Here is a 23,911-nt window from a genome sequence, read left to right on the forward strand (position 1 = left end):
CAGTGGTAAGGCTGCATACTAGGCACCAGTGGTAAGGCTACATACTAGGCACCAGCGGTAAGGCTACATACTGGGCACCAGTGGTAAGGCTGCATACTAGGCACCAGTTGTAAGGCTGCATACTATATATAATACAATAACTTTTCTACAGCGCTTTTCTCCCATAGGATTAAAAGTGCTTAGGCTCTCTGATTCAGTAGTTGGTAGTAGGATGGAGTATTCACACAACAAAAGTTATATTTCTACAAATGCCAAACTGAACGGGTGGGTTTTCAGTCTGGATTTAAACACGTCCAGAGATGGAGCTGTCCTGATTTGTTGAGGTAAGGAGTTCCAAAACGTAGGAGCAGCATGACAAAAGGCTCTGGGACCAAAAGTTTCCAAGTAGACTCTGGGTATGACTAGATTATTAGAACCTGTAAATCTGAGATTGCGGGGATTGCTACGCAGTTGCAACATTTCTTTCGTGTATCCAGGGCCCAGATTATTTAGTGATTTAAATGTTAGTAGGCTGATCTTGAATAGGACCCTCCATTCTATATGTAGCCAGTGAAGGGAGTGCAGGACTGGCGTTATGTAGCAGTGACGGGGTTGGTTGGTTAACAGTCTGGCAGCAGTATTCTGTATCAGCTGTAGGCGGTACAAGTCCTTTTTTTTGGAAGGCCAGTGTAGAGAGCATTGCAGTAGTCCATTCGGGAGGTAATGAAGGCATGAACTAAGGTTGGTAGATCTTCTGGGGGGATGAGGTGCTTGATTTTTGCAATGTCCTTCAGGTGAAAATAGGATGATTTCACCACAGCAGAGATGTGAGTTCTGAAGTTTAAATCCCCATCAATTAGAACTCCCAAGCTACGCACATGATCAGAGCTGTGTAGATCCGTGCCTCCTATTCCCAGTGGTGAAGACTGCAAGTTAAGTTGTTTTGTTGTCATGCGCTGCCCTCTGATCAGAAGGACTTCCGTTTTGTCTGCATTTAGTTTCAGCCAGATGTCACTCATCCATTGCTGTAGTTCGCGTAAGCAGGCGTTTATAGTTAGAGTTGGGTCTGTCACACCAGACTTGAAGGAAATATATAGTTGGGTGTCGTCCGCATAGCAGTGGTATTTCAGGCCATGTTTTTGGATTTGTTTTACAAGCGGTAACATGTAAATCGTGAAAAGCAGGGGAAAAAGGATTGAGCCCTGGGGCACCCCATACTTAAGTGGTACAGAGGTGGACAGGAAGGGCCCCATAGACACTTTTTGGGTTCTGCCACTCAAGAAGGATTGGAACCAACCACTGAAGAACTATGCCATCAATGCCGCAGTATTCCTGTAGCCTGTTTATCAAGATGTCATGGTCAACTGTATCAAATGTTGCAGAAAGGTCTAGCAGTATGAGGATGGAACACTCTCCTCTGTCTCTTGCCATGAGCAGGTGGTTGCATATTTGGATGAGGGCAGTTTCAGTGCTGTGATGTTTCCTGAAGCCAGACTGAAATGGGTCATAACTGTTGTTTTGTAGGATTTTGGCTTCTAGCTGGAGATATACGGCTTTTTCAATTAGCTTACCCAGAAAGGGAAGGTTAGAGACAGGTCTGTAGCTGGTCATTGCATCTGGGTCCAGGGAGGTCTTTTTGAGGAGAGGCCTGATTATTGCTTCCTTTAGTAAAGCAGGAAATATCCCTGATTGTAACGAGCAGTTTACAAGTTTGGGTAATACCAGTACAAACAGGTCAGGGCAGTTCAACATGAACTGTGTAGGGCCAGGATCCAGGTCACCGGTAGTTTGGCGGAGGTGAAGGAGGATGCTTGATCTGACTTCTTCATCAATTTCTTTTAAGTTTGACCAAGGTGTTATGTTGTCTCTGCTAATGGTCTTCGGCGCTATATTAGGTTCAGATGCTGTAAGTTGGATGGCGGACCTTATAGCGGAGACTTTGTCTGAGAAGAAATGGGCAAATTGGTCACAGAGGTTCTTTGAAGACTGGATATTTTTGACATGCCGGGCTGCAGAGTTTTCCCACTGTGCGGAACAGTTGGGCTGGTTTGTTAACTGCATTTGCAATCTCAAGTGATAGAAAGGATGACTTTCTCTCAGTGATTACCTTTTGGTAGTTCTAGGCACCAGTGGTAAGGCTACATACTAGGCACCAGTGGTAAGGCTACATACTAGGCACCAGTGGTAAGGCTGCATACTAGGCATCATTGTTAAGGCTGCACATGAGGCACCAGTGGTAAGGCTGCATACTAGGCAGTGGTAAAGCTGCATACTAGGCACTAGTGGTAAAGCTGCATACTAGGAACCAGTAATATGGCTGCATACTAGGCACCAGTGGTAAAGCTACATACTAGGCACCGGTGATAAGGCTGCATACTAGACACCAGTGGTAAGGCTGCATACTAGGCACCAGCAGTAAAGCTGCATACTAGGCACCAGCGGTAAGACCGCATACTAGGCACCAGTGGTAAGGCTGCATACAAGGCAGCAGTGGTAAGGCTGCATACTAGGCATCATTGTTAAGGCTGCATACTAGGCATCAGTGGTAAGGCTACATACTAGGCACCAGCGGTAAGGCTGCATACTAGGCACCAGCTGTGAGGCTGCATACTAGGCACCAGCTGTGAGGCTGCATACTAGGCACCAGCGGTAAGGCTGCATACTAGGCACCAGCGGTAAGGCTGCATACTAGGCACCAGCGGTAAGGCTGCATACTAGGCACCAGCGGTAAGGCTGCATACTAGGCACCAGTGGTAAAGCTGTATACTAGGCACCAGCGGTAAGGCTGCATACTAGGCACCAGCGGTAAGGCTGCATACTAGGCACCAGCGGTAAGGCTGCATACTAGGCACTAGTGGTAAGGCTGCATACTAGGCGCCAGCAGTAAAGCTGTATACTAGGCACCAGCGGTAAGGCTGCATACTAGGCACCAGTGGTAAGGCTGCAAACTAGGCACCAGTGGTAAGGCTGCATACTAGGCACCAGTGGTAAGGCTGCATACTAGGCACCAGTGGTAAGGCTGCATACTAGGCACCAGTGGTAAGGCTGCATACTAGGCACCAGTGGTAAGGCTGCATACTAGGCACCAGTGGTAAAGCTGCATACTAGGCACTGGTGATAAGGCTGCATACTAGGCACCAGTGATATGGCTGCATACTAGGCACCAGTGATATGGCTGCATACTAGGCACCAGTGGTAAGGCTGCATACTAGGCACCAGTGGTAAAGCTGCATACTAGGGTAAGGCTGCATACTAGGCACCAGCGGTAAGGCTGCATAGTAGGCACCAGTGGTAAAACAGAATTTTATTTCCATCAGGTCCCAGTTATTGGTTGGATTTCTATGGGCTTCAGTTGCAGTGCTGTCTGGATACTGTTAACAGTTCAGTGATATGATGTATTGCCTGGAGACACTGTTGAGACCTCGGCCATGTTTATGGAACTGTTAATTCTTCTTTCTCCTCAGGGTTCTGGTATCCCATATATCAGTGTGTCTCTAGGAGCTCCATGGATGAGGTTAACGAGGAGGAGTGTGATCCATCAAACAAGCCGTTCCCCCAGGAGGAGGCCTGCAATACTCAGCCCTGCCCTGCCTTGTAAGCACAAAATATCCTATATGTAAAAAATAACACTGCTTTCCACACAGCTGTGACACAGGAGACAGAAAGAACACTCCTTTACTCTTTCACTGCCAGCAAAATGCAGGACCTGCCTTCTTACAAAATGGCTGCACACCTGCCATATCTTGTCACATCCTAGGTGTATGTTTACCAGCATTAAAGGAAGTAAAATAGAACAGGGTTTCTCAACGCAGTCCCCAGTATCCCCATACCTCCCAACTTTTTGAGATCATAAAGAGGGACACGTAAGCCACACCCCTGCCACACCTTTAGCCACACCCCTGACACACACCCAGTCACGCACGCTATAAAGATTTCATAAGAAAATTATGATGTTTCATAATTCAAACCACACTGGTGCTTTCTATCCTGGTTCAGTTTCCTTCATATTAATAATTGAACAATATTTAACAATAAGAAATATATCAATTTAAAGGATGGGAATAAAGTTTAGAGTCAATCAAACATATTATTAAGCAAAAAATACATATATTTACATAGAAAGAGGGACAAAGTCCTGAAAGAGGGACAAATGAGGAGGAAAGAGGGACAGGGGGGCAGGGCTCCCAAAGAGGGACTGTCCCTCCGAAAGAGGGACAGTTGTGAGCTATGTATCCCTAACTGCGCATGTTTTGTGGAAATCCACAGAGGAAGTTAATGAGCTATGATGCTGAGACAGGAAATACTTCACCCCTGAATGTTTGTGGTTTTCTGCAAAACATGCACTGTTGGGGGTACTTGAGGACTGAGTTGAGAAACACTGAAATACAAGGTGCCTTTGCAAAGAAAGCAGTAACAACATTTGAGGCCCATTTAACACTTGCATGGCAAGTGTGCATTGCGTTGCCCTGTTTTACTGCAGAGTAACACAGCAATTCAGATGTATGGGTTCTTGCATGCTTGTTGCATCGCGTTGTGGCGGAAGCTTCCATAGTCTGCAGCGTGTTACCGTATGACTTTCGCGGTGACGCAGCGGAAATCATTGGAGTCAATGAGCAGTGGCATGCGGCAGGAGCATTGCATCCCCACCGCAACACAAAAAATACAGTATAGCTGAACATACAGTATATGTACGGAGGCAATTTCTTCTCACTCTGTCCAATTAACAGGAGACATGGGCTCAGGAGTTGAGGGGTACTTTCCCCAACAGTACACCAGTAGGAATAAAAACCTGACAGGTGCTTTATCACTTTCTCATTCTATCTCAGAAAATTTTAAGTCAGGTCAGATAAAAACTTTATTTCAGGCTTTGGGTAGTTTAAAGGGAATCTGAAGTGAAAATAAACTTACGATATAATGATTTGTATGTGTAGTACTGCTAAGAATGATATGAGTCTCATGTTGTTTCCAGAACAGGAAGAGTTAAGAAACTTCAGTTGTTATCTATGCAAAAGAGCTTCAGTGAGCTCTGCGTTGTGGACAGCACTGTCTTTTGAAGCTCTTATCTCAACTGTCTCTCATTGTTTCTTCTTTGTTTATGGGTTTTCTGCAGAGAAAAGTTCAAAGGGTCATTAGCCTGCTCTGTGAAATCATTTAAAATGCTGAGTGTAGTGTGGAAACTGCAATCATTAGAGAATGATGCAATAAAAAAAAGCTATATACCTGAAAATAAAAATATGACACTATTTTCTTTGCTACTAATGTTCTATTAATTATCTGTACCACACAACCAATTAATTATATTGTGAGTTGTTTTTTTCAGCTTCAGTGTCACTTTAAAGAGATCTCACACAAATCGCTTAAGTTCTCATTTTGAAAATTAATTAACCGGCTGCAAGCAGATTACTGTGCAGTATTTCAGCATAAAATTACATTCCAAGTTTGTCTTGGTGCTGCAACTGACAAGCAATAGCTGGAATGGGACGCGTGAAGCCCAATGACGTTTGGAAACCTAATGCTTATATTGCCCTCTGGTGGATGCTATTAGCAATAACAGCGTATTAAAGCACAGCAGACTTACAATATATAGAAATTCAAAAAGCAACGATATGTCAAGTGGAATCAGGAAATGTGGGCATCTGAGGCTAATGTACTGTTTTGGGCGCACCATAGCCTATCACTGTGATCGGCTGTCATAGGTTTCAGCCTATGACAGCGGATCACCCCTGAGCCAATGAAGGGGGACAGCTGTGTCACACTGCTGTCCTCAGTACAGCGCTGCCTTACATCGCAGCGCTGTACAGTTTAATTAGATGGCAGTTTCGCCGTCTAACAGTCTCCTAGCTGCGATTGTCGCTGGGAGACTGATGGCGGAGCTCTGCTCCGTCATTCATGTGGAGATGCGCTCGCAATCTCCTGCAATACCCGCCCCAGGGACCTTACACCGATCGTCGTTAGGCGGTCCTGGGGCTGCCGCCATGAAAAATATTCAAAATAATTTTGATAGTACTTTTTCACCTACTTTTTGGTACTTTTTCTGGCAAAACTTCTTATATCCCACTAAGATTCTGACAGTGAGGTCTTAAAACTTTTCAGACAAATCTGGTGTCAGGGGCTCACTTTCGCCTTTGATTCCTGATTATTTCATATGGCTTCTTTACAGAGCAAACAAGAAAGTAAGACACCCCTATTTGGTTCATAACTGGAGGTGATTCAACCCACCAATATCTCATCCTGAAGCATCAGATCTAGATGGTGTTGACTTAAACATATAAATTAGACAAAATGGTGAATTGTTTTCAATGTTTTCTGCTGGATGGGCAAGAATTGTACTCTGCAGATTTCGCTTATCTAAAATAGGTGAAGTAAATGTAAATACGTGTTACACATGTGACACTTATGGATTATTTTCCCCATCAGTTTACTGTGATGTGTTCTCCTGTTTTTACTTATAGTTGGGATGTTGGAAATTGGTCGGTCTGTAGCCGGACATGTGGCCCTGGAATTCAAAACCGACAGGTTCTGTGCCGTCAGATGTACGCAAACCGCACCACCATGGTGCACCCGCAGAGGTGTGGCAATCTGGTAAAGCCCAATGTCACCCAGACCTGTCAACTCCGAATCTGCAGCCATTGGGAGATACAGAGCAACTGGAGTACAGTAAGGAACCAGATTTCTCATGGCTCTCCTTAAAAGACTACTATAGAGAAAAAATTTAAATTCATCTAAACACATACAAATAAGAAGTACGTTTCTTCCAAAGTAAAATGAGCCATACATTACTTTCGTCCTATGTTGCTTTCACTTACAGTAGGTAGTAGAAATATGGCAGAACCGACAAGTTTTGAACTAGTCCATCTCTTCATGGGGGATTCTCAGCAAGGCTTTTATTTTTTATAAAGACGTTCCATGAAAAGGATACATACAATGATGCTGGCCAGCCTCCCTGTCTGCTGCACACTTTTTTGGCAGTTGGACAGAGCAGCTGCCATTTATTAAGTGCTCTTGAAACTAAACAACACCCTGAGAAACCCCTATGAGGAGATGGGCTAGTTCAAAACCTGTCGGTAATGTCAGATTTCTACTTCGTACCATAAGTGACAGCAACATAGGAGAAAAGTAATTTATGGCTCATTTTACTCTGGAAGAAATGTACTTCTTATTTGTATATGTTTACATGTATTTTAAATTTTAACATTTTCATGATAGTGGTCCTTTAACGCTAAAATACCAAAGCTATTACAGAAAAGAATACATTGATTATTTTAGGGGAATAGTTACAAGCAGCCCTCCTCTATGGTCCTGATTTCTGTGTATGACCTTCTTTGTGTTTGTGTCCACAGTGTTCTGTCATGTGCGGCGTTGGCCAGAGAACTCGTCATGTGAGGTGCATTAGTAACCAAGGAGACATAGTTGGAGAAGGAGAATGCAGTAACCGCCTTCGACCTAGGACTAATGAGGCCTGTGATATGGGTCCATGTATCCGAAGCTGGTTCCATAACGAATGGAGTTCAACAGTAAGTCTCTGTTACTGATAAATGGCATATTTCAGTGGAACCTGTAGTGATCCTAAAATAAACACAGACCCTGTAGTGTATTGACTGTACTTGCTGTCTGTTCTGTCTCTTACTGATCATCATTAATATAGTGGAGTGTCCCCCTGTGTCAAGCTGTGTTCAAATCTGACCATCAGCATGGTTGCTTGGAGCTTAAAGGAATACTATCAAACTTCATCAATTTCTGGCAGTAGCATAAATCAAAATTCAATCAACAGTCTGATGGAACACAGCATATCTTTTTGCTGTGCAGTGTCTTATTTTATTTATTTTACCTTATAGATTGCATCCCCTGAGAAACTGACGGCGACGGGGAATGGGGCAGCTCATTATATGAGAGGGGATTCCTCTATGACAGTGTAGCAGTGCCTATCCTACTTTCCCCACATCATAGCGCATTATTCAGCGCATGACCCGCCTAAGTAGCCTGCTATGAGGAGCGAGAGACAAGACAACCTCTCTCGCTCCTCCTCTGCCCAGCCAATCTGCCCCAGGAGGCTTCTGTGTGTCGGGCTCGGGCTGCCGCCGCCGCATCGTCATTGCTGTTTGCTACGGAACGGCAAACACACATTAGCTGGAGGAGGGCGTGTCATGAGCCTTCCTCCCCTTCCGCTCCTGCTTCCAATGCTTTCAGGAGCAATGACACGCCCTCCTCCAGCTAATGTGTTTGCCGTTCCGTAGCAAACAGCAATGACGATGCGGCGGCGGCAGCCCGAGCTTAGCTTCTGTTCAGTAAAAAAGGAGGTTTTGATAAGAAAAACAAAACAGAGCTCTGATGCTGTGAAACTGTTAAAGAAACACCAAGCCTTTTCAGTGCTGCTGAGTAGATTTTTAGTCTGGAGGTTCACGCTAAACTGGATGCAGTGGTCACCTTCCCCTCTCTTACTCATACACTGTGACATCACTTCCAACCCTCCATACTGATGAGGGGTTTCCAGTTAGGGTTGCCAGGTGTCCGGTTTTACACCGGACAGCCCGGTTTTTGTGCGCTGTGTCCGGTGCAAAAAGGCATGCTAAACCGGACAATTCAATTATGTTGTCCGGTTTAGAGCCCCCCCCCCCCCCCCCTGCAGCGCAGGAGGAGAACAGCGCAGCAGAGAGAGAGCTGGGAGCAGCGGTGGAGAAGGGGGGCAATCTCCCCCCCCTTCCCTCACCTTAGGGTGCTCTCTCTCCCCCGCTGTCTCCTCCAGGATGATGTGCAGGCTGGCGAGTGGCTGCAGGCGGAACTTACCTCTGTGTCGCTCCAGCGCCGGAAGTTCGGGTCCCGCAGCCGCTGAGATTCGACTCAAAAAAGATCCGGATCAAAGATCCGAATCATTCATGAGCCGGACAACACTAATCAGTCTGAATAGTGTTGTCCGGCTCATGAATGATTCGAATCTTTGATCCGGATCTTTTTTGAGTCGAATCTCAGCGGCTGCGGGACCCGAACTTCCGGCGCCTGCGACACAGAGGTAAGTTCCGCCCGCAGCCACCCGCCAGCCTGCACATCATATTGGAGGAGACAGCGGGGGAGAGAGAGCACCCTAAGGTGAGGGAAGGGGGGGGAGATTGCCCCCCTTCTCCACCGCTGCTCCCAGCTCTCTCTCTGCTGCACTGTTCTCCTCCTGCGGGGGGGGGGGGGGGGGCACCTGGCTACCTAACCTATTCTGGGCACATATAGCCCCTGGCTACCTATTCCGGGCACATATACCCCCTGGCTACCTATTCTGGGCACATATAGCCCCTGGCTACCTATTCTGGGCACATATACCCCCTGGCTACCTATTCCGGGCACATATAGCCCCTGGCTACCTATTCCGGGCACATATAGCCCCTGGCTACCTATTCTGGGCACATATAGCCCCTGGCTACCTATTCTGGGCACATATAGCTCCTGGCTACCTATTCTGGGCACATATACCCCCTGGCTACCTATTCTGTGCACATATACCCCCTGGCTACATATACTGGGACATATATACCCCTGCCTATGTATACTGGGACATTTACACCCCTGCCTACATATACTGGGACATATATACCCCCTGGCTACATATACTGGGCACATATATCCCTGGCTACATATACTGGGAACACTGGCTGTTTGTCATTATGTGCATTTAGTGGTGAAAAGCTGTCTCTTTTGTGCATTTACTGGTGAAAAGCTGTCTCTTATTATGTGCATTTACTGGTGAAAAGCTGTGTCTTATTATGTGCATTTACTGGTAAAAAGCTGTCTCTTGTGCATTTACTGGGGAAAAGCTGTCTCTTATTATGTGCATTTACTGGCGAAAAGGTGTCTCTTATAATGTGCATTTACTGGTGAAAAGCTGTCTCTTATGTGCAGTTACTGGTGAAAAACTGTCTCTTATGTGCACTGGACCAGTACTACTGGTGAGGACAGTTAGTGACATGGCTATGTACTCTGTAATGTGCTGCAGAAGATGTCAGTGCGATATAAATACTATAAAACATTTTTTAAAAAGCCTATTGCTTAGCCCCACTCTACATAAAAGTGCGCTTCTGACTCCGCCCCTAACTCCACCCCTAACTCCACCCCCTGTCCGGTTTTCTCCATCAGCCGACCTGGCAACCCTATTTCCAGTCAATGAAATTCGGGTGACTAACCTCAGGAACCTGAAGAGGAAAAAGAACACAGAAAACAACAGGCGCACCAGATAGTGTAGTATTTCCAGGCAATGAAATAATGTGTGCAACAAATACTACTTAGAAACCTGGGTTGCTATTAGGCAACCACAGTATTAGGCAGGTGGATCATTTAATCTCTATGCGGCAGTCATCCACACAACTGACCCATGCAATAATGTCAGCCAAATGCAGCATTTCCTGTCAGTGCAACACCCTCTCCAGACAGCAAGGGAAGTCTTAAAGTGTACCCGAGGCAACATGTGACCTGATGAGATAAACATGTGTATGTACTGTGCAAACCATATTAATAACCAGTCTGTTTTACCTATTTTATTGTGCTGCCTGAAAAAGTTAGTTCCTAGGCATGGAAGTGACAGCTTCTGTCTTGTAGGTACCTTGTCAGGAATATAGTAAACATCACCAATAAGCAAATTACAGCCATAACAGTTTTCCTGGCAGAATACAACTTTTGAGGGCATGGGGAGATAAAAATACATGAACTATTCACCTTTATCTAATGCTGGGACACTTAATGCTGGGAATACACGGTTCGTTTTTGCCTTCGTTTAAACCTTCGATTCGTTCGGTAAACGAATCGAGTGTTGAAAACGTATGTGAAAATAGTCATAATCTCATTATAGTTTCGATTAATAGACCCCAAAAACGAACGACTAGTGATCGAACATGTTTGATATTATCTCTCTTTATCCATCTAATCGAGCCATTGGTAGGCTTGATGGCTGTTCAGATCGATTATATATTCGTTTATGCTAGTCCGTCCCTGTAAAAAGGGATTTTCGTTTCGTTTCTTTGCAGCCTTCGATCGTTGGAAAAACGAAACCATCAGAATCGAAAAAAAAAACGAAACCGTGGGTGGTAATATTAACCGTATGACCGATTATTTCGGGATCGAAAAGGACAAAAGGCACAATCGAAACGAAGGTTTAAACGAAGGCAAAAACGAACCGTGTATTCCCAGCATTAGAGGCTTCCACTGATTAGAGACCGTAAAACATTCAAACTACTTTGTGAATGTTTAAATATAAAAGAAAACCCTGGCACACTTGAAAAAGGAGGATAGGAGGATTACAATAGGAGGAGAAAAGGAGGATTACGAGTATCTCATCAGTTTATTTTCACCTCGGGTTCACTTTAAAGAGAGACTGACGTCTTTCAAAATTCAGGTTTTTATTTTTAATATCAATGCCATAACTAAAACGCTGCATCCCTGCAGCTGCACACTAACTAAATCCCCCCAAACTCCCCGGGGCACATTGCGGTGAGCGCTTCCGTGAAGAGGCAGAGCTTTGGGCTGTAGCTCAGACTCTACACGTGTCCATCTGCGCGGGTCACGGCCTCCGCTTGTCCGCCCCTCTCAGTTTTCCTTCACTGAGAGGGGCGGGGGAGAGACGGAGATATGCACGGATTGACGTGCATGGAGGCAGAGCTGCAGCTCAAAGCTCTGCCTCCCTGGGCAGCAAAATACACAACCAAGAAAGTCGAGGATTTTTGCTGGGGAGTTTGGGGTGATTTAGTTATTGTTCAGCCGCGGGAATGCAGCATTTTAGTTAGATTTTTAACACAAAAACCTGAATTTTATGAGACTTCAGAGTCTCTTTAAAGAGAGTCTGAAGCCATAAAAAATACCTCTTTTTACTGGCCAGTTATCTTAAGCAATAAGATCATAGCTGATACGCCACATCCCCACGACATAACAAGGTATATATACGCCCAAAATCCTGGGGCAAAATTTTACAACTTTCCAGGTCATGGATTTTGCTGCCCGAGGGAGGCAGAGCTTTGCACTGTAGCTCTGCCTCCAGTCCAGTCAATCTCTGCCTCTCCCCAGTGCAAGAAGACTTGAGAGGGGCGGGGTGAGGTGGAGATCGGCAGAGATTGACTCGAGCAGAGATAGAGCTACTGCACAAATCTCCCTCTACCCGGAAGGATCCCCGAATTTTGCTTTGGGGGTGTAAATACATTGTTCTGCCGCAGGAATGCGGCGTATCAGCTATGATCTTATTGCTTAAGATAACTAGCCAGTAAAAGAGGTATTTTTTATGGCTTCAGACTCTCTTTAAGGAAGATAGTACATCATCAGTGGGTGAACTAGTCAGCACTAGCCTGAGTGTATTTTTGGTTGTTGTACTTTGCTTTTTATTTAGATAGGGGAATAATATTAGTAACAATGAAATAATATTAGAAAATATAATAGCTGAGGATGACTCATGGATACACTGTTATTTTTTATTTAATTTTTTTTATTTCATTCTGTCTTGTTCTGTTTAAATGCTAGATTTGTACCTCTTTATTTAGTGCTCTTCAGAATGTGGGATGGGAATCCAGCGACGGTCCGTCTTCTGTCTCTCGAGTTCAACATCGGATGAGTCTCTAGAGGCCTGCGGAGGATCAAAACCCTCTGATATGAGAGTGTGTAACAGTGGACCTTGTGAGCGAACCGTGAAGTGGTACACAGGACCTTGGTCTCAGGTAAGCTGGGCAAGCAATTCCTTTTCCTCCTTCATTACATATGTAGCACTGAGGGAGATCTATATTATTATTCTTAACCAGCATTTGTTCTTGGTTGTAGTTATGACATTTACTTTTTTCCATATTCTTTCTGTAGCTTAAAGAGAAACTCCGACCAAAAATTTAACTTTATCCCAATCAGTAGCTGATACCCCCTTTTACATGAGAAATCTATTCCTTTTCACAAACAGACCATAAGGGAGCGCTGTATGACTGATGTTGTGGTGAAACCCCTCCCACAAGAAACCCCTCCCACAAGAAAAGTTCGAACTTTTGGCAGTTTCCTGTCTGTGAACCTTGTTGCATTGTGGAAAATAGCTGTTTACAGCTGTTTCCAACTGCCAAAAACCATGCAGCAGCCACATCACTTGCCCACAGTAAAATGTTCACTGGAGTTCCTCTTTAAGGTTTCATAAAAGATTAACACAAATTAATAGGATTATGTATATTAAGGTGTACCTGAAATCTGAAAGTCTTTTGTTAAATAAAACAAAATGTATTTGTATGTTCTCCTCTGAACCACAATTTGCTATAATGGCCTCAATTCACTAAGCTTTATCAAACACTTTATCAAACATTTGATAATTTGCCTCGTGAGTAAAATCTAATTTTGAATTCACTAAGGTGTTATAGATTTATTGAACATTTTATCGACAAAACATTTGATAAATCTGTAACACCTCAGTGAATTTAAAATTAGATTTTACTCATGAGAAAAATTATCAAACGTTTGATAAAGTGTTTGATAAAGCTTAGTGAATTGAGGCCAATGTGTTACTTTTACTTTCTGAAGTTTCATTTAAGATACCGTATTGTTCGGCTTATAAGATGCGGCAAAAACGCCCCTTTTCTATGCATTTTTGCGTTGTGATCGCGTAATTGCGCATACGAAAATGTATATGCAATTTTCTTTTGCAATAAATCCACATATCACAGGGACTTTTTTCCCCCCTCTTTTGGGGCGAAAAAGTGCGTTGTATAATGCAAAAAATATGGTACTTCCACTTCCTGCCTGCGGACTGCTGCCAACCATCATGGCTCTTTCTCACTTGGAGCTGTTCCTTTCGCTTTCACAGAATGCACCTAGGAAGCAGTAAGCAAGGTAACATGAAAGTCTGCTGACCTTCATGTTACCTTTTACATTAGACAAATTGTTCCAGAGCGTTACGTTGCAATCGAGCTTTTAATCATGCGGCGCAAACATTTTCCCGTTGGGTGAATTAGAACTAGCGCACGCTGATCAGCGTCAAACCGCAACTTCACGACGCCATGCCACGTGCATGAAATCTGGTTCGTGCATGCGTTGCCTAGTGTGAAAGAGGCCTCAGGCAGGAAGTGTGGGGATCTGATCAATGGAGCTTCACAAAGACAAAAGTAAAGTTATGTAGCTAATTATGCTTCAAAGGAGAACATATGAACGCCTTTACCTACCATAAAAAGACTTTCAAATTTTAGATACATTTCAAAATGATCACGCCCAAATATATGCAGAGTTTATAAATCTTAAAGGGAACCAGAGACGTTGAGGGAAAGGTTTTATACATACCTGGGGCTTCCTCCATCCCCATAAGCCTGGATCGCTCCCACGCCGCCGTCCTCCGCTGCCTGGATCCGCCGGTACCGGGTCCCGTCATTGCCGCGAGTCGGCCGGCGGACGCGGCCAATTCTCCGCATCACAGGGGCTCCCTCCATATACCTACGCATGCTGCTGCATACTGCGCAGCCGCATGCGTAAGGGTATGGAGGGAGCCCCTGTGATGCGGAGAATTGGCCTCGTCCGCCGGAAGTGACGGGCCCGGTACCGGTGATCCAGGAAGTGGAGGATTGCGGCGGCGGAGTGATCCGAGCTTATGGGGCTGGAGGAAGCCCCAGGTATGTATAAAACCTTTTGCTATTTTTTCCCTATCCTTCCTCTCTGGTTCCCTTTAAAGGCGTTTGATTCCAAGTTAGATTAAATGTTTCAAGGTGATACAGGTCGTTACTCTTAAATGTTGTCTTGTTGGTTAGTGTTCAGCGGACTGTGATGAAGGCTCACAGAGGCGAGATGTGATCTGTATCAGCAAACATGGAAGTGAATTCAATGTGACGGATGCATCAGAGTGTGCCCACCTGGAGAAGCCCCCTGGACTGCAGTCATGTAATGCTGGACCTTGTGGAGCACGATGGTTTACAACTCCCTGGAGCGCTGTGAGTGTTAAGGGTTCAGCATGGTAGTGTAGTGGTTAGCAATGCACTACTGTCACAATTTCATGCTAGAGTCCTGGGTTCAATTTCTGTCCCAGACACAAAATCAAAAAATAGCTTTATAGGCATGACCAGGATTCATACAGGCATTGCCAAAGTAGGGGGAATGGGGGACATGGAAGGGGGTGGTGTAAGGGTACGATGGGTAAGCAGTCTGTGGATATTTTTAGGTTTACAGTTCATTTATGTTCTTCTCAGCCTGTGGCCTGCTGTGAAATAGTGTGCAGTGATTGTCACTGTGGATTTCTCTTCTCCTAGTAGAATGCAGAGTTTTCTCTCATCCTGTAATGAATGAAAGTCTGGAAATAGTTCCATCAGTTTTTCAAAGAACTTTTCCCTGGTTGCAGTATATTTGGCACAGAACAGCAGGAAGTGATTTTCATCGTCATTGGTCTTCTGCTCACAGTGTTGGCATAGTCCATTCTCCCTTGGTTTGTATGTCTGTCTCTCAGTCAGTAGACACTCAGGATCTGTCTCTCTTTTTATATTCTCTCTGTGGTGTGAAAGGGTACTCTCAGGATGTCAAGGGGCTCCATTGTCTAAAAGTTTATGTACATAACATAAGAAGTGGAACTTGGACTGTTCCCAATGAAGATGTATGTGTACGTTACGCCTATGGCCTCTGATCATAGCAAGCACTACAGCGATATCTGGTTTTTGATATATGTCTACAAAAAAGCATTAAATTTAGGCACGCGGTTTGACAGGCATCTAATTGACATCAATGCTAAGTATCAGTGATTTCAGCACCTGATGCGGGAATAGCAACTGACCGACTACATAAGAAACTGATATGACATGATATAAGTTTATACTATAGTAGTCAATTGGCTGCAAATAGCAGTCACTGGAGGGGAAGGTTAGGTGTAGGCACTAGAAGGTTAGGGGGGATTAGTTTTAGACATTAGGTTGACGGGGGGGAAAATATTTTTATGCACTAGGAGGTGGCATTCATTTTAGGCATTATGGGGTGGGGTTAGTTGTAGGCACTAGGAGGCGGGGATTAGTTTTAGGCATGGGAGGGTAGTTTTAGGCACCAGGAGGGCGGATTAGTTGTAGGCATTAGGTGTGGGGGGGGGGGGATTAATTTTAAGCACTAGGAGGCGGGGATTAATTTTAGGCACTAGAAGGGGTAATAAGTTAGGCATTAGGTGGGTGGGGTTGTAGGCACTAGGGGGTGAGTTTAAGTGAGAATGGGCCCCGGGTGTGTCTATGGTAAAATAATTACCAATATTTCTGCTATCATGAACTGCTGTGCACCTAACTTATCTAGGGACACCTTGAGCACATATATTTTAGAATATGACAATTTCAATTAGGCAGAGGTAGAATTGTCAGAAGTTTAACATGTTCTTGTCTCTCCAGTGCTCACAGTCCTGTCTTGGCGGGGTCCAGGTGAGGGAGGTGCGCTGTTTGACACCTGATAAACACTTCAGTCAGCTGTGTGACTTGGAATCCAAACCGGATGAGAAGAGAACATGCAACACTCAGCCCTGCTCTGCTGTACTAGGTGAGGAGAACGAGGCAACCATCCATCCTTGAACTGATATTGCAGTGCAGGCCCCACCAGCAGCTAAGAGGTTAATACAATGGAATGCTTTGTGGTGCACAAGAGTGTCAGTGGCAGCCAAGTACATCCATCCTTTCTGCTCATGTCATTGTAACAAAACTGCAATTAACCTGGTCATCACAGTAAAGGTGTAATTCCATCTTTCTAGCAAAATGAATTTTGTAAATCAGAACAAAGTTAATCTGCTTTGTGTACTGCGTTCATTGTATAGCCTGCCTCCCAGTGTTTTCAAATTATCCATGGTTCTCAAAGGGAACTGGTCACATTGAGTGAGGTAGCCATGCTGGTTGTCAGTACCCATTAGCAATAGATTGTCTACATACTATAGTTGTCCCACTTTTGCACAGAGCTCATTTATGTTATATTACTGAGAGCAACATGTTCAGTACCTTAATGTAACAAGTTTGACAGGGTTATTCAAATGGGATTATAAATGTGAAGGTGTGGAGTATTGTCCCTCTGTGCATTTTCTTTTGTTTATCAGTAAGTCCCCATATCAGAACAAGGACACATTTGTTTAAACAGGAGGAATGTAGTCAACACAAGCTTAAAGATCTTGTTTTGTCAATCTCAGCTAAGGATGTTAGATGTGGAAAAGTGAGTGGGTTTATTGAGATTATTAAGAAATCTGTGCTATAAGGCATAGCATCTCACTGTGACCCAGAGTATAACGTTAGTGAATATTGGGAGAAAGATGGAGTTACACTTCCATTTTCAGGCTTATAATCTTTTCTGGTTTCTGATTTTTGGTGTGTTTCATAAACTAAACTCTTCATCATTGATTACTTCATATTAACAGTATTCCCAATATCCCTGCAAACCTAAAGTTATAAACACGGTAGTACAAATATTATTAACAAACTCTGAGCAGAGCAAGGCGCATCCTCCCCTTCCTCCTCTACAAACCTCCCCTCCCCCCCTCCCCATACCCCCTCAAAATATGAAAATTAGTTTAAGTAAACCTGAAGTGAAACTAAATTGATGAGATACATATTTGTATCTATAGCAATAATTCTATATACAGTAGTACTTTCCCCGAGTCCAATATTCTGATTTTGTTTTTAGAGATGAATTGAAGTGAGAGGTATATGGATGCTGCCATATTTATTTCCTCACAAACAATACCAGTTGCATAGCAGCCCTGCTGATCTGTTTGGCTGCAGTAGTGTCTGAATTGCACCAGAAACAAGCATGCAGCTAATCCTGTCAGATCTGACAATAATGTCAGCAACACCTGATCTGCTGCATGCTTGTTTAGAGTTTATGGCTTAAAGTATTGGAGGCAGAGGATCTGCAGGATAGCCAGGCAACTGGTGTTGCTTAAAGTGGACCCAAATTAAAAATACAAGATTTCAGAAATAAAATCTATTTTCTAAATTATAATAATAAATAGCAGCCTTTTTTCAGCTGCATGATGACAAATATAAAATATTTTACATTTATTGAAGGAACCCCTCCCTTCCTTTCATATTGCCGGGACAGAATCCGGCAAACTGGTGGAGTAGATGGTGTCCGGCAATGGAGGAATTGCTAATGGCTGCCCCCAGTATAACCCTAGTTATTAAAAGAGAAGGCTGAAAAGCATGCACTGAAATGCTCATAGGTTTGAAGGGGTGTTTATTTATCTTTGTATGTGTTAGAGTGGTGCAACTAAATATTTTTAATAAAAAAAAAATGTTTGGTTTGGGTCCGCTTTAATAGGAAATAAATATGGTAGCCGCATGTCCCTCTCACTTCAGTTGTCCTTTAAATATCTAGGTTAGAAGAATGACTGTCTCTAAGGCCGATGCTGCTGCAGGTGCTGTTTATTCAGCTCTTATACAAAAGTAATGATGACTTATTGAACTATTTGTCAGTTACATGCTGTCAGGAGTGTTTTCACAGGTACACAGAAGTTTTATGGCTTTTAATTAGTTGCATCTGCAGTCAAACTTCACCTGACTGCATAGAAACTGTGGCTTATAGCCCTGGATTATTGCACAGGATCGGTTCTATACAGACACGAGTACCTCATCGTGCTGCGTGTCACTTCAGGTGCACTTTAAAGAATCAAAATTAGCATTTGAATGTAGACGTCCCCTGGGAAAAGGGGTTCCAAAAATGTGCAGCAGGAGCACAATAGGGATAAAGTGGCGCCCGGGTGTGGATAAAACTAAGTTAAAATTCAAAAGAAGAAGTGCGGTGGCTTACCTCAAAAACACTTTTGTCTCATGACACAAAGATATTTATAATAGCACAGGCATCACTTTTCACAGGTACATGCCTGCTTCCTCATGCCTGTAGTTTTTCTGTAGGATGTCGAGACACCCCCATTCAATTCTGCAGCAGGAGAGAAGCCTTGTGGTCATGTGACCACTGCTTTCACGCACTGAGGAAGGCACTTGGAAATCTCGATTACATTTTCAAAACCTAAAGCTGAATTCCACTATTATAGGATTTATTTTATTGATTTAACATATTAGATAGTGATAGTGAACAACCTCAATCCCATCACTAAGGAGGATATGCAGTGTGATGAATATGAGTGCAATGCAATCCATTGCCAAGTGTTGTGTTGCTAGTGAGGAATCACCCTATGTGTCATAGGCTTACAAGGGAGCTGTCCTCCATGCATCACACCTGGGTAGGAGAATGGGTGACCTGATCCCACTTTCTCTAATTCCACAAACAAGGAAGGAGTGGTCCAATATTAGGCAAAGACCTGAAAAAACAGCCGATAGACACTGCTGAGAAGTAGCTCCAGCTCTACATTCTGCACTTGGCTATGCAAAACTGGGGGCTGTTTGCTTATAATACAGCTACATATGACAAGCAATAATGTGTGCAACTGGAGTTCAGATTTAATATTATAAGGTGGGGTTATAAATACTCATATCGTGCGAGAGCTGCTTTACACTGACACCTTGTCAATAATGCATATACTGCACACTGCTCACCATCAGTCTGTCAGATAGCAGCTGCCTCTATCCTGGGAGAAGCCAGCAAAAAATGAGCTCCTAAGATGGGCACTGCTATAGCATTGCACACCCCATGCAAGGGTAATTCGGGGTTACGGCAATCGCCAGACCCAGAATTACTTCTCCCTCCAAGTTGCTACGAATCAGAGGGGGGGGGAAGAGTGTTTAACACCGCCAGGAATTTGAGCGGCAGCAGGGTGAGCCGCCCAACTCCCCAGTGGTGAAATAACGCATACACGAAGCCAGAGCTAACCACATGTGAGACAAGCTCCTTCAGCACACTTTTTATACCTGTATGCTGCTGCAGATTACTCCCCGCCCCCTAGTCCTGGCCATCGTGAAGGGGCAAGTAAACCTCTGTGTATTTCTGTCCCATTTCTCCTTGGTATATTTGTATGCAGAGGACCTCAATACAATATAGGAGTCTGGCTCTTGAGGGAAGGATTATGCAGATACAGAGACCCCTTTCACAGTGTCCAATAATGTAGGAAGAGTCCCAGGACAGGAGCAGCTTTAGGAAGGTGGCAGTGGCCTTACATCTACATTTTTACATATTTTTTGCATTGGTTATATGCTTAAGTTATGGCACAACCATCCCTGGGAGTGCTATCAGCTTCTTCACAGGAGATCTATGGCCATCTGTTGCTCATTGGTTCTGTTCAGCCATGCAAGGCCTACATGACTAGTGGTAGATATCACAGAGAATGGAATGTGCACAGAACAACACACATAGAGCACAGATGCAGGATGAGGAGTTACAGCTCAGCCCCTGACATTGCCCCAGGCCCACTGTCACCAGCCGCCCCTGACCAACAGCCAGATAACTGACCCCCAGTATAGTCATATATCGATTCCCCCCTTCCAGTAGAGGTAACCAGATGACCCCGTCGCCCTTCAGTATAGGTAGTCGCCCCCCCCCCTTCAGTATAGGTAGTCAGATAACTCCCCCATTCAGTAGTATAGGTAGCCAGATGACCCCTCTTCAGTAGGATAGGTAGCCAGATGACCCTTCTTCAGTAGGATAGGTAGCCAGATGACCCTTCTTCAGTAGTATAGGTAGCTAGATGACCTCTCTTCAGTAGTATAGGTAGCCAGATGACCCCTCTTCAGTAGTATAGGTAGCTAGATGACCTGTCCTCAGTAGTATAGGTAGCCAGATCACCCCCCTTCCAGTAGCTGTAACCAGATGACCCCCTTGCTTTTCAGTATAGGTAGCCTGATGATCCCCCCTTTCAGTAGAGGTAACCAGATGACCCCGTTGCCCTTCAGTATAGGTAAGCAGACTATCCCCCCCCCCCCTTTCAGTTTAGGTAGCCAGATGACCCCCCCTCCTTTCAGTATAGGTAGTCGCTCCCCCCCCCCCCCCATTCAGTATAGGTAGTCAATGACTTCCCCATTCAGTAGTATAGGTAGCCAGATGACCCCTTTTCAGTAGGATAGGTAGCCAGATGACCCCCGCTTCAGTAGTATGGGTAGCCAGATGACCCCTCTTCAGTAGGATAGGTAGCCAGATGACCCTTCTTCAGTAGTATAGGTAGCTAGATGACCCCTCTTCAGTAAGATATGTAGCCAGATGACCCCTTTTCAGTAGGATAGGTAGCCAGATGACCCTTCTTCAGTAGTATAGGTAGCCAGATGACCCCTCTTCAGTAGTATAGGTAGCTAGATGACCCCTCTTCAGTAGTATAGGTAGCTAGATGACCCCAGTAGTATAGGTAGCCAGATCACCCCCCTTCCAGTATAGGTAACCAGATGACCCCCTTGCCCTTCAGTATAGGTAGCCAGATGATCCCCCCTTTCAGTTTATATAGGTAGTCTCCCCCCCCCCCCTTTCGTTATAGGTAGCCAGATGACCCCTCTTCAGTAGGATAGGTAGCCAGATGACCCTTCTTCAGTAGTATAGGTAGATAGATGACCCCTCTTCAGTAGTATAGGTAGCTAGATGACCCCAGTAGTATAGGTAGCCAGATCACCCCCCTTCCAGTAGAGGTAACCAGATGACCCCCTTGCCCTTCAGTATAGGTAGCCAGACGACCCCCCCCCTTTCAGTTTAGGCAGCCAGGTGACCGCCCTCCTTTCAGTATAGGTAGTCGCCCCCCGCCACTCAGTATAGGTAGTCAGATGACTCCCCCATTCAGTAGTATAGGTAGCCAGATGACCCCTCTTCAGTAGGATAGGTAGCCAGATGACCCCTCTTCAGTAGTATAGGTAGCCAGATGACCCCTCTTCAGTAGTAAAAGTAGCCAGATGACCCCCTCTTCAGTAGGATAGGTAGCCAGATGACCCCCCTCTTCAGCAGGTAGCCAGATGACCCCTTTTCAGTAGGATAGGTAGCCAGATTACCCTTCCTCAGTAGTATAGGTAGCCAGATGACTCATTTTCAGTAGTATAAGTAGCCAGATGACCCCCTCTTCAGTAGGATAGGTAGCCAGATGACCCCCTCTTCAGTAGGATAGGTAGCCAGATGACCCCTTCTTCAGTAGGATAGGTAGCCAGATGACTCCTTTTCAGTAGTATAGGTAGCCAGATGACCCCTCCTCAGTAGTATAGGTAGCCAGATGACTCCTCTTCAGTAGTATAGGTAGCCAAATGACCCCTCTTCAGTAGTATAGGTAGCCAGAGGTCCCCCTCTTCAGTAGTATAGGTAGCCAGAGGACCTCTCTTCAGTAGGATAGGTAGCCAAATGACCCCTCTTCAGTAGTATAGGTAGCCAGATGACTCCTCTTCAGTAGTATAGGTAGCCAGATGACCCCTCTTCAGTAGTATAGGTAGCCAGATGACCCCTCTTCAGTAGTATAGGTAGCCAGATGACCCCCTCTTCAGTAGTATAGGTAGCCAGAGGACCTCTCTTCAGTAGGATAGGTAGCCAGATGACCCCTCTTCAGTAGTATAGGTAGCCAGATGACTCCTCTTCAGTAGTATAGGTAGCCAGATGACCCCTCTTCAGTAGTATAGGTAGCCAGATGACCCCTCTTCAGTAGTATAGGTAGCCAGATGACCCCTCTTCAGTAGTATAGGTAGCCAGAGGACCCCTGTTCAGTAGTATAGGTAGCTAGATGACCCCTCTTCAGTAGTATAGGTAGCCAGATGACCCCTCTTCAGTAGTATAGGTAGCTAGATGACCCCTCTTCAGTAGTATAGGTAGCAAGATGACCCCTCTTCAGTAGGATAGGTAGCCAGAGGACCCCTGTTCAGTAGTATAGGTAGCTAGATGACCCCTCTTCAGTAGTATAGGTAGCCAGATGACCCCTCTTCAGTAGTATAGGTAGCCAGATGACCCCTCTTCAGTAGTATAGGTAGCCAGAGGACCCCTGTTCAGTAGTATAGGTAGCTAGATGACCCCTCTTCAGTAGTATAGGTAGCCAGATGACCCCTCTTCAGTAGTATAGGTAGCTAGATGACCCCTCTTCAGTAGTATAGGTAGCCAGATGACCCCCTCTTCAGTAGTATAGGTAGCCAGATGACCCCTCTTCAGTAGGATAGGTAGCCAGATGACTCCTCTTCAGTAGTATAGGTAGCCAGATGACCCCTCTTCAGTAGTATAGGTAGCCAGAGGACCCCTCTTCAGTAGTATAGGTAGCCAGATGACCCCTCTTCAGTAGGATAGGTAGCCAGATGACCCCCACTTAAGTAGTATAGGTAGCCAGATGACCCCTCTTCAGTAGGATAGGTAGCCAGATGACCCCTCTTCAGTAGGATAGGTAGCCAGATGACCCCCACTTAAGTAGTATAGGTAGCCAGATGACCCCCCTTTAAAGGATACATTAGATGAAAGAAAAGAGTGCAGCTTTACTTTCCTGGCGCTTTTTCCAGCCCCTAGAAGTCTAACTGTTCTAGCACTGAAGTAACCCCTGGGGCTGGGAGTGCTCTGCGCTTGTGCAGTCCACAAAGACTTGAACTGCATAAGCGCAGACAGGAGGATTGATGGCCTTTGACACTGAAATTCAGAACTGGACCTTGCATTTAAAGTGGTACCACCAACAATATTATTGAGATCTCAATCTAGGTTGCATGGTCATGTGTGTGGGGGTGGTATGTTATTAATATAGGCTGGCCAGTAATGTAATTGCAGAAGCTCTGCTACTGGCTCTTGATCTTTATCACGTTTGTTCCAATAAAATATTCATATCTTTGCATTTACACGTTATACTGCAGCATTTATACTTAGTAGGGGCTGCAGCACATATTAATATTTATAGTCTGTGCTCCTGTGCAAGTACAGTACAAGCTTCCCCTCATACTGCGCTTGCACAGGAGCGACGATAGGTAAATGTTGCTGTTCAGTGGTTGCCAGCGCTGGATCCCCAAGACTGAAGAGGACGGGGGAGGCCTCATTAGGATCCAGAGGCTTCCCACTCTCGAGGTAAGTACCCCCCAGGATTTTTTATTAATTACAGATGGTCTTTAAAAGTATTATTATAAGAATATTTCACAACCATTTTCTACCC

The 23,911-nt window shown here is 44.8% G+C and overlaps 1 protein-coding gene across 5 annotated transcripts in view; it reads left to right on the forward strand.

The window, feature by feature from the left end:
* The window catches only part of ADAMTSL4 (ADAMTS like 4), a 318,711-nt gene that overhangs the window by 286,595 nt on the left and 8,205 nt on the right, over positions 1 to 23,911 (forward strand). For 4 of the 5 annotated variants that reach the window (XM_068253243.1, XM_068253241.1, XM_068253242.1 and 1 more), the window contains exons 12-17: positions 3,444 to 3,573; positions 6,432 to 6,636; positions 7,320 to 7,493; positions 12,480 to 12,653; positions 14,700 to 14,879; positions 16,302 to 16,446. In XM_068253243.1, the coding sequence (XP_068109344.1) occupies positions 3,444 to 3,573; positions 6,432 to 6,636; positions 7,320 to 7,493; positions 12,480 to 12,653; positions 14,700 to 14,879; positions 16,302 to 16,446 (1,008 nt within the window). Of the gene's footprint in view, positions 1 to 3,443; positions 3,574 to 6,431; positions 6,637 to 7,319; positions 7,494 to 12,479; positions 12,654 to 14,699; positions 14,880 to 16,301; positions 16,517 to 23,911 lie in introns of all 5 variants that reach the window. The other variant, XM_068253245.1, reaches the window with a different exon arrangement.

The sequence above is a fragment of the Hyperolius riggenbachi genome, chromosome 9 (genome assembly GCF_040937935.1).
Source record: "Hyperolius riggenbachi isolate aHypRig1 chromosome 9, aHypRig1.pri, whole genome shotgun sequence".
NCBI classification, from domain to species: domain Eukaryota; kingdom Metazoa; phylum Chordata; class Amphibia; order Anura; family Hyperoliidae; genus Hyperolius; species Hyperolius riggenbachi.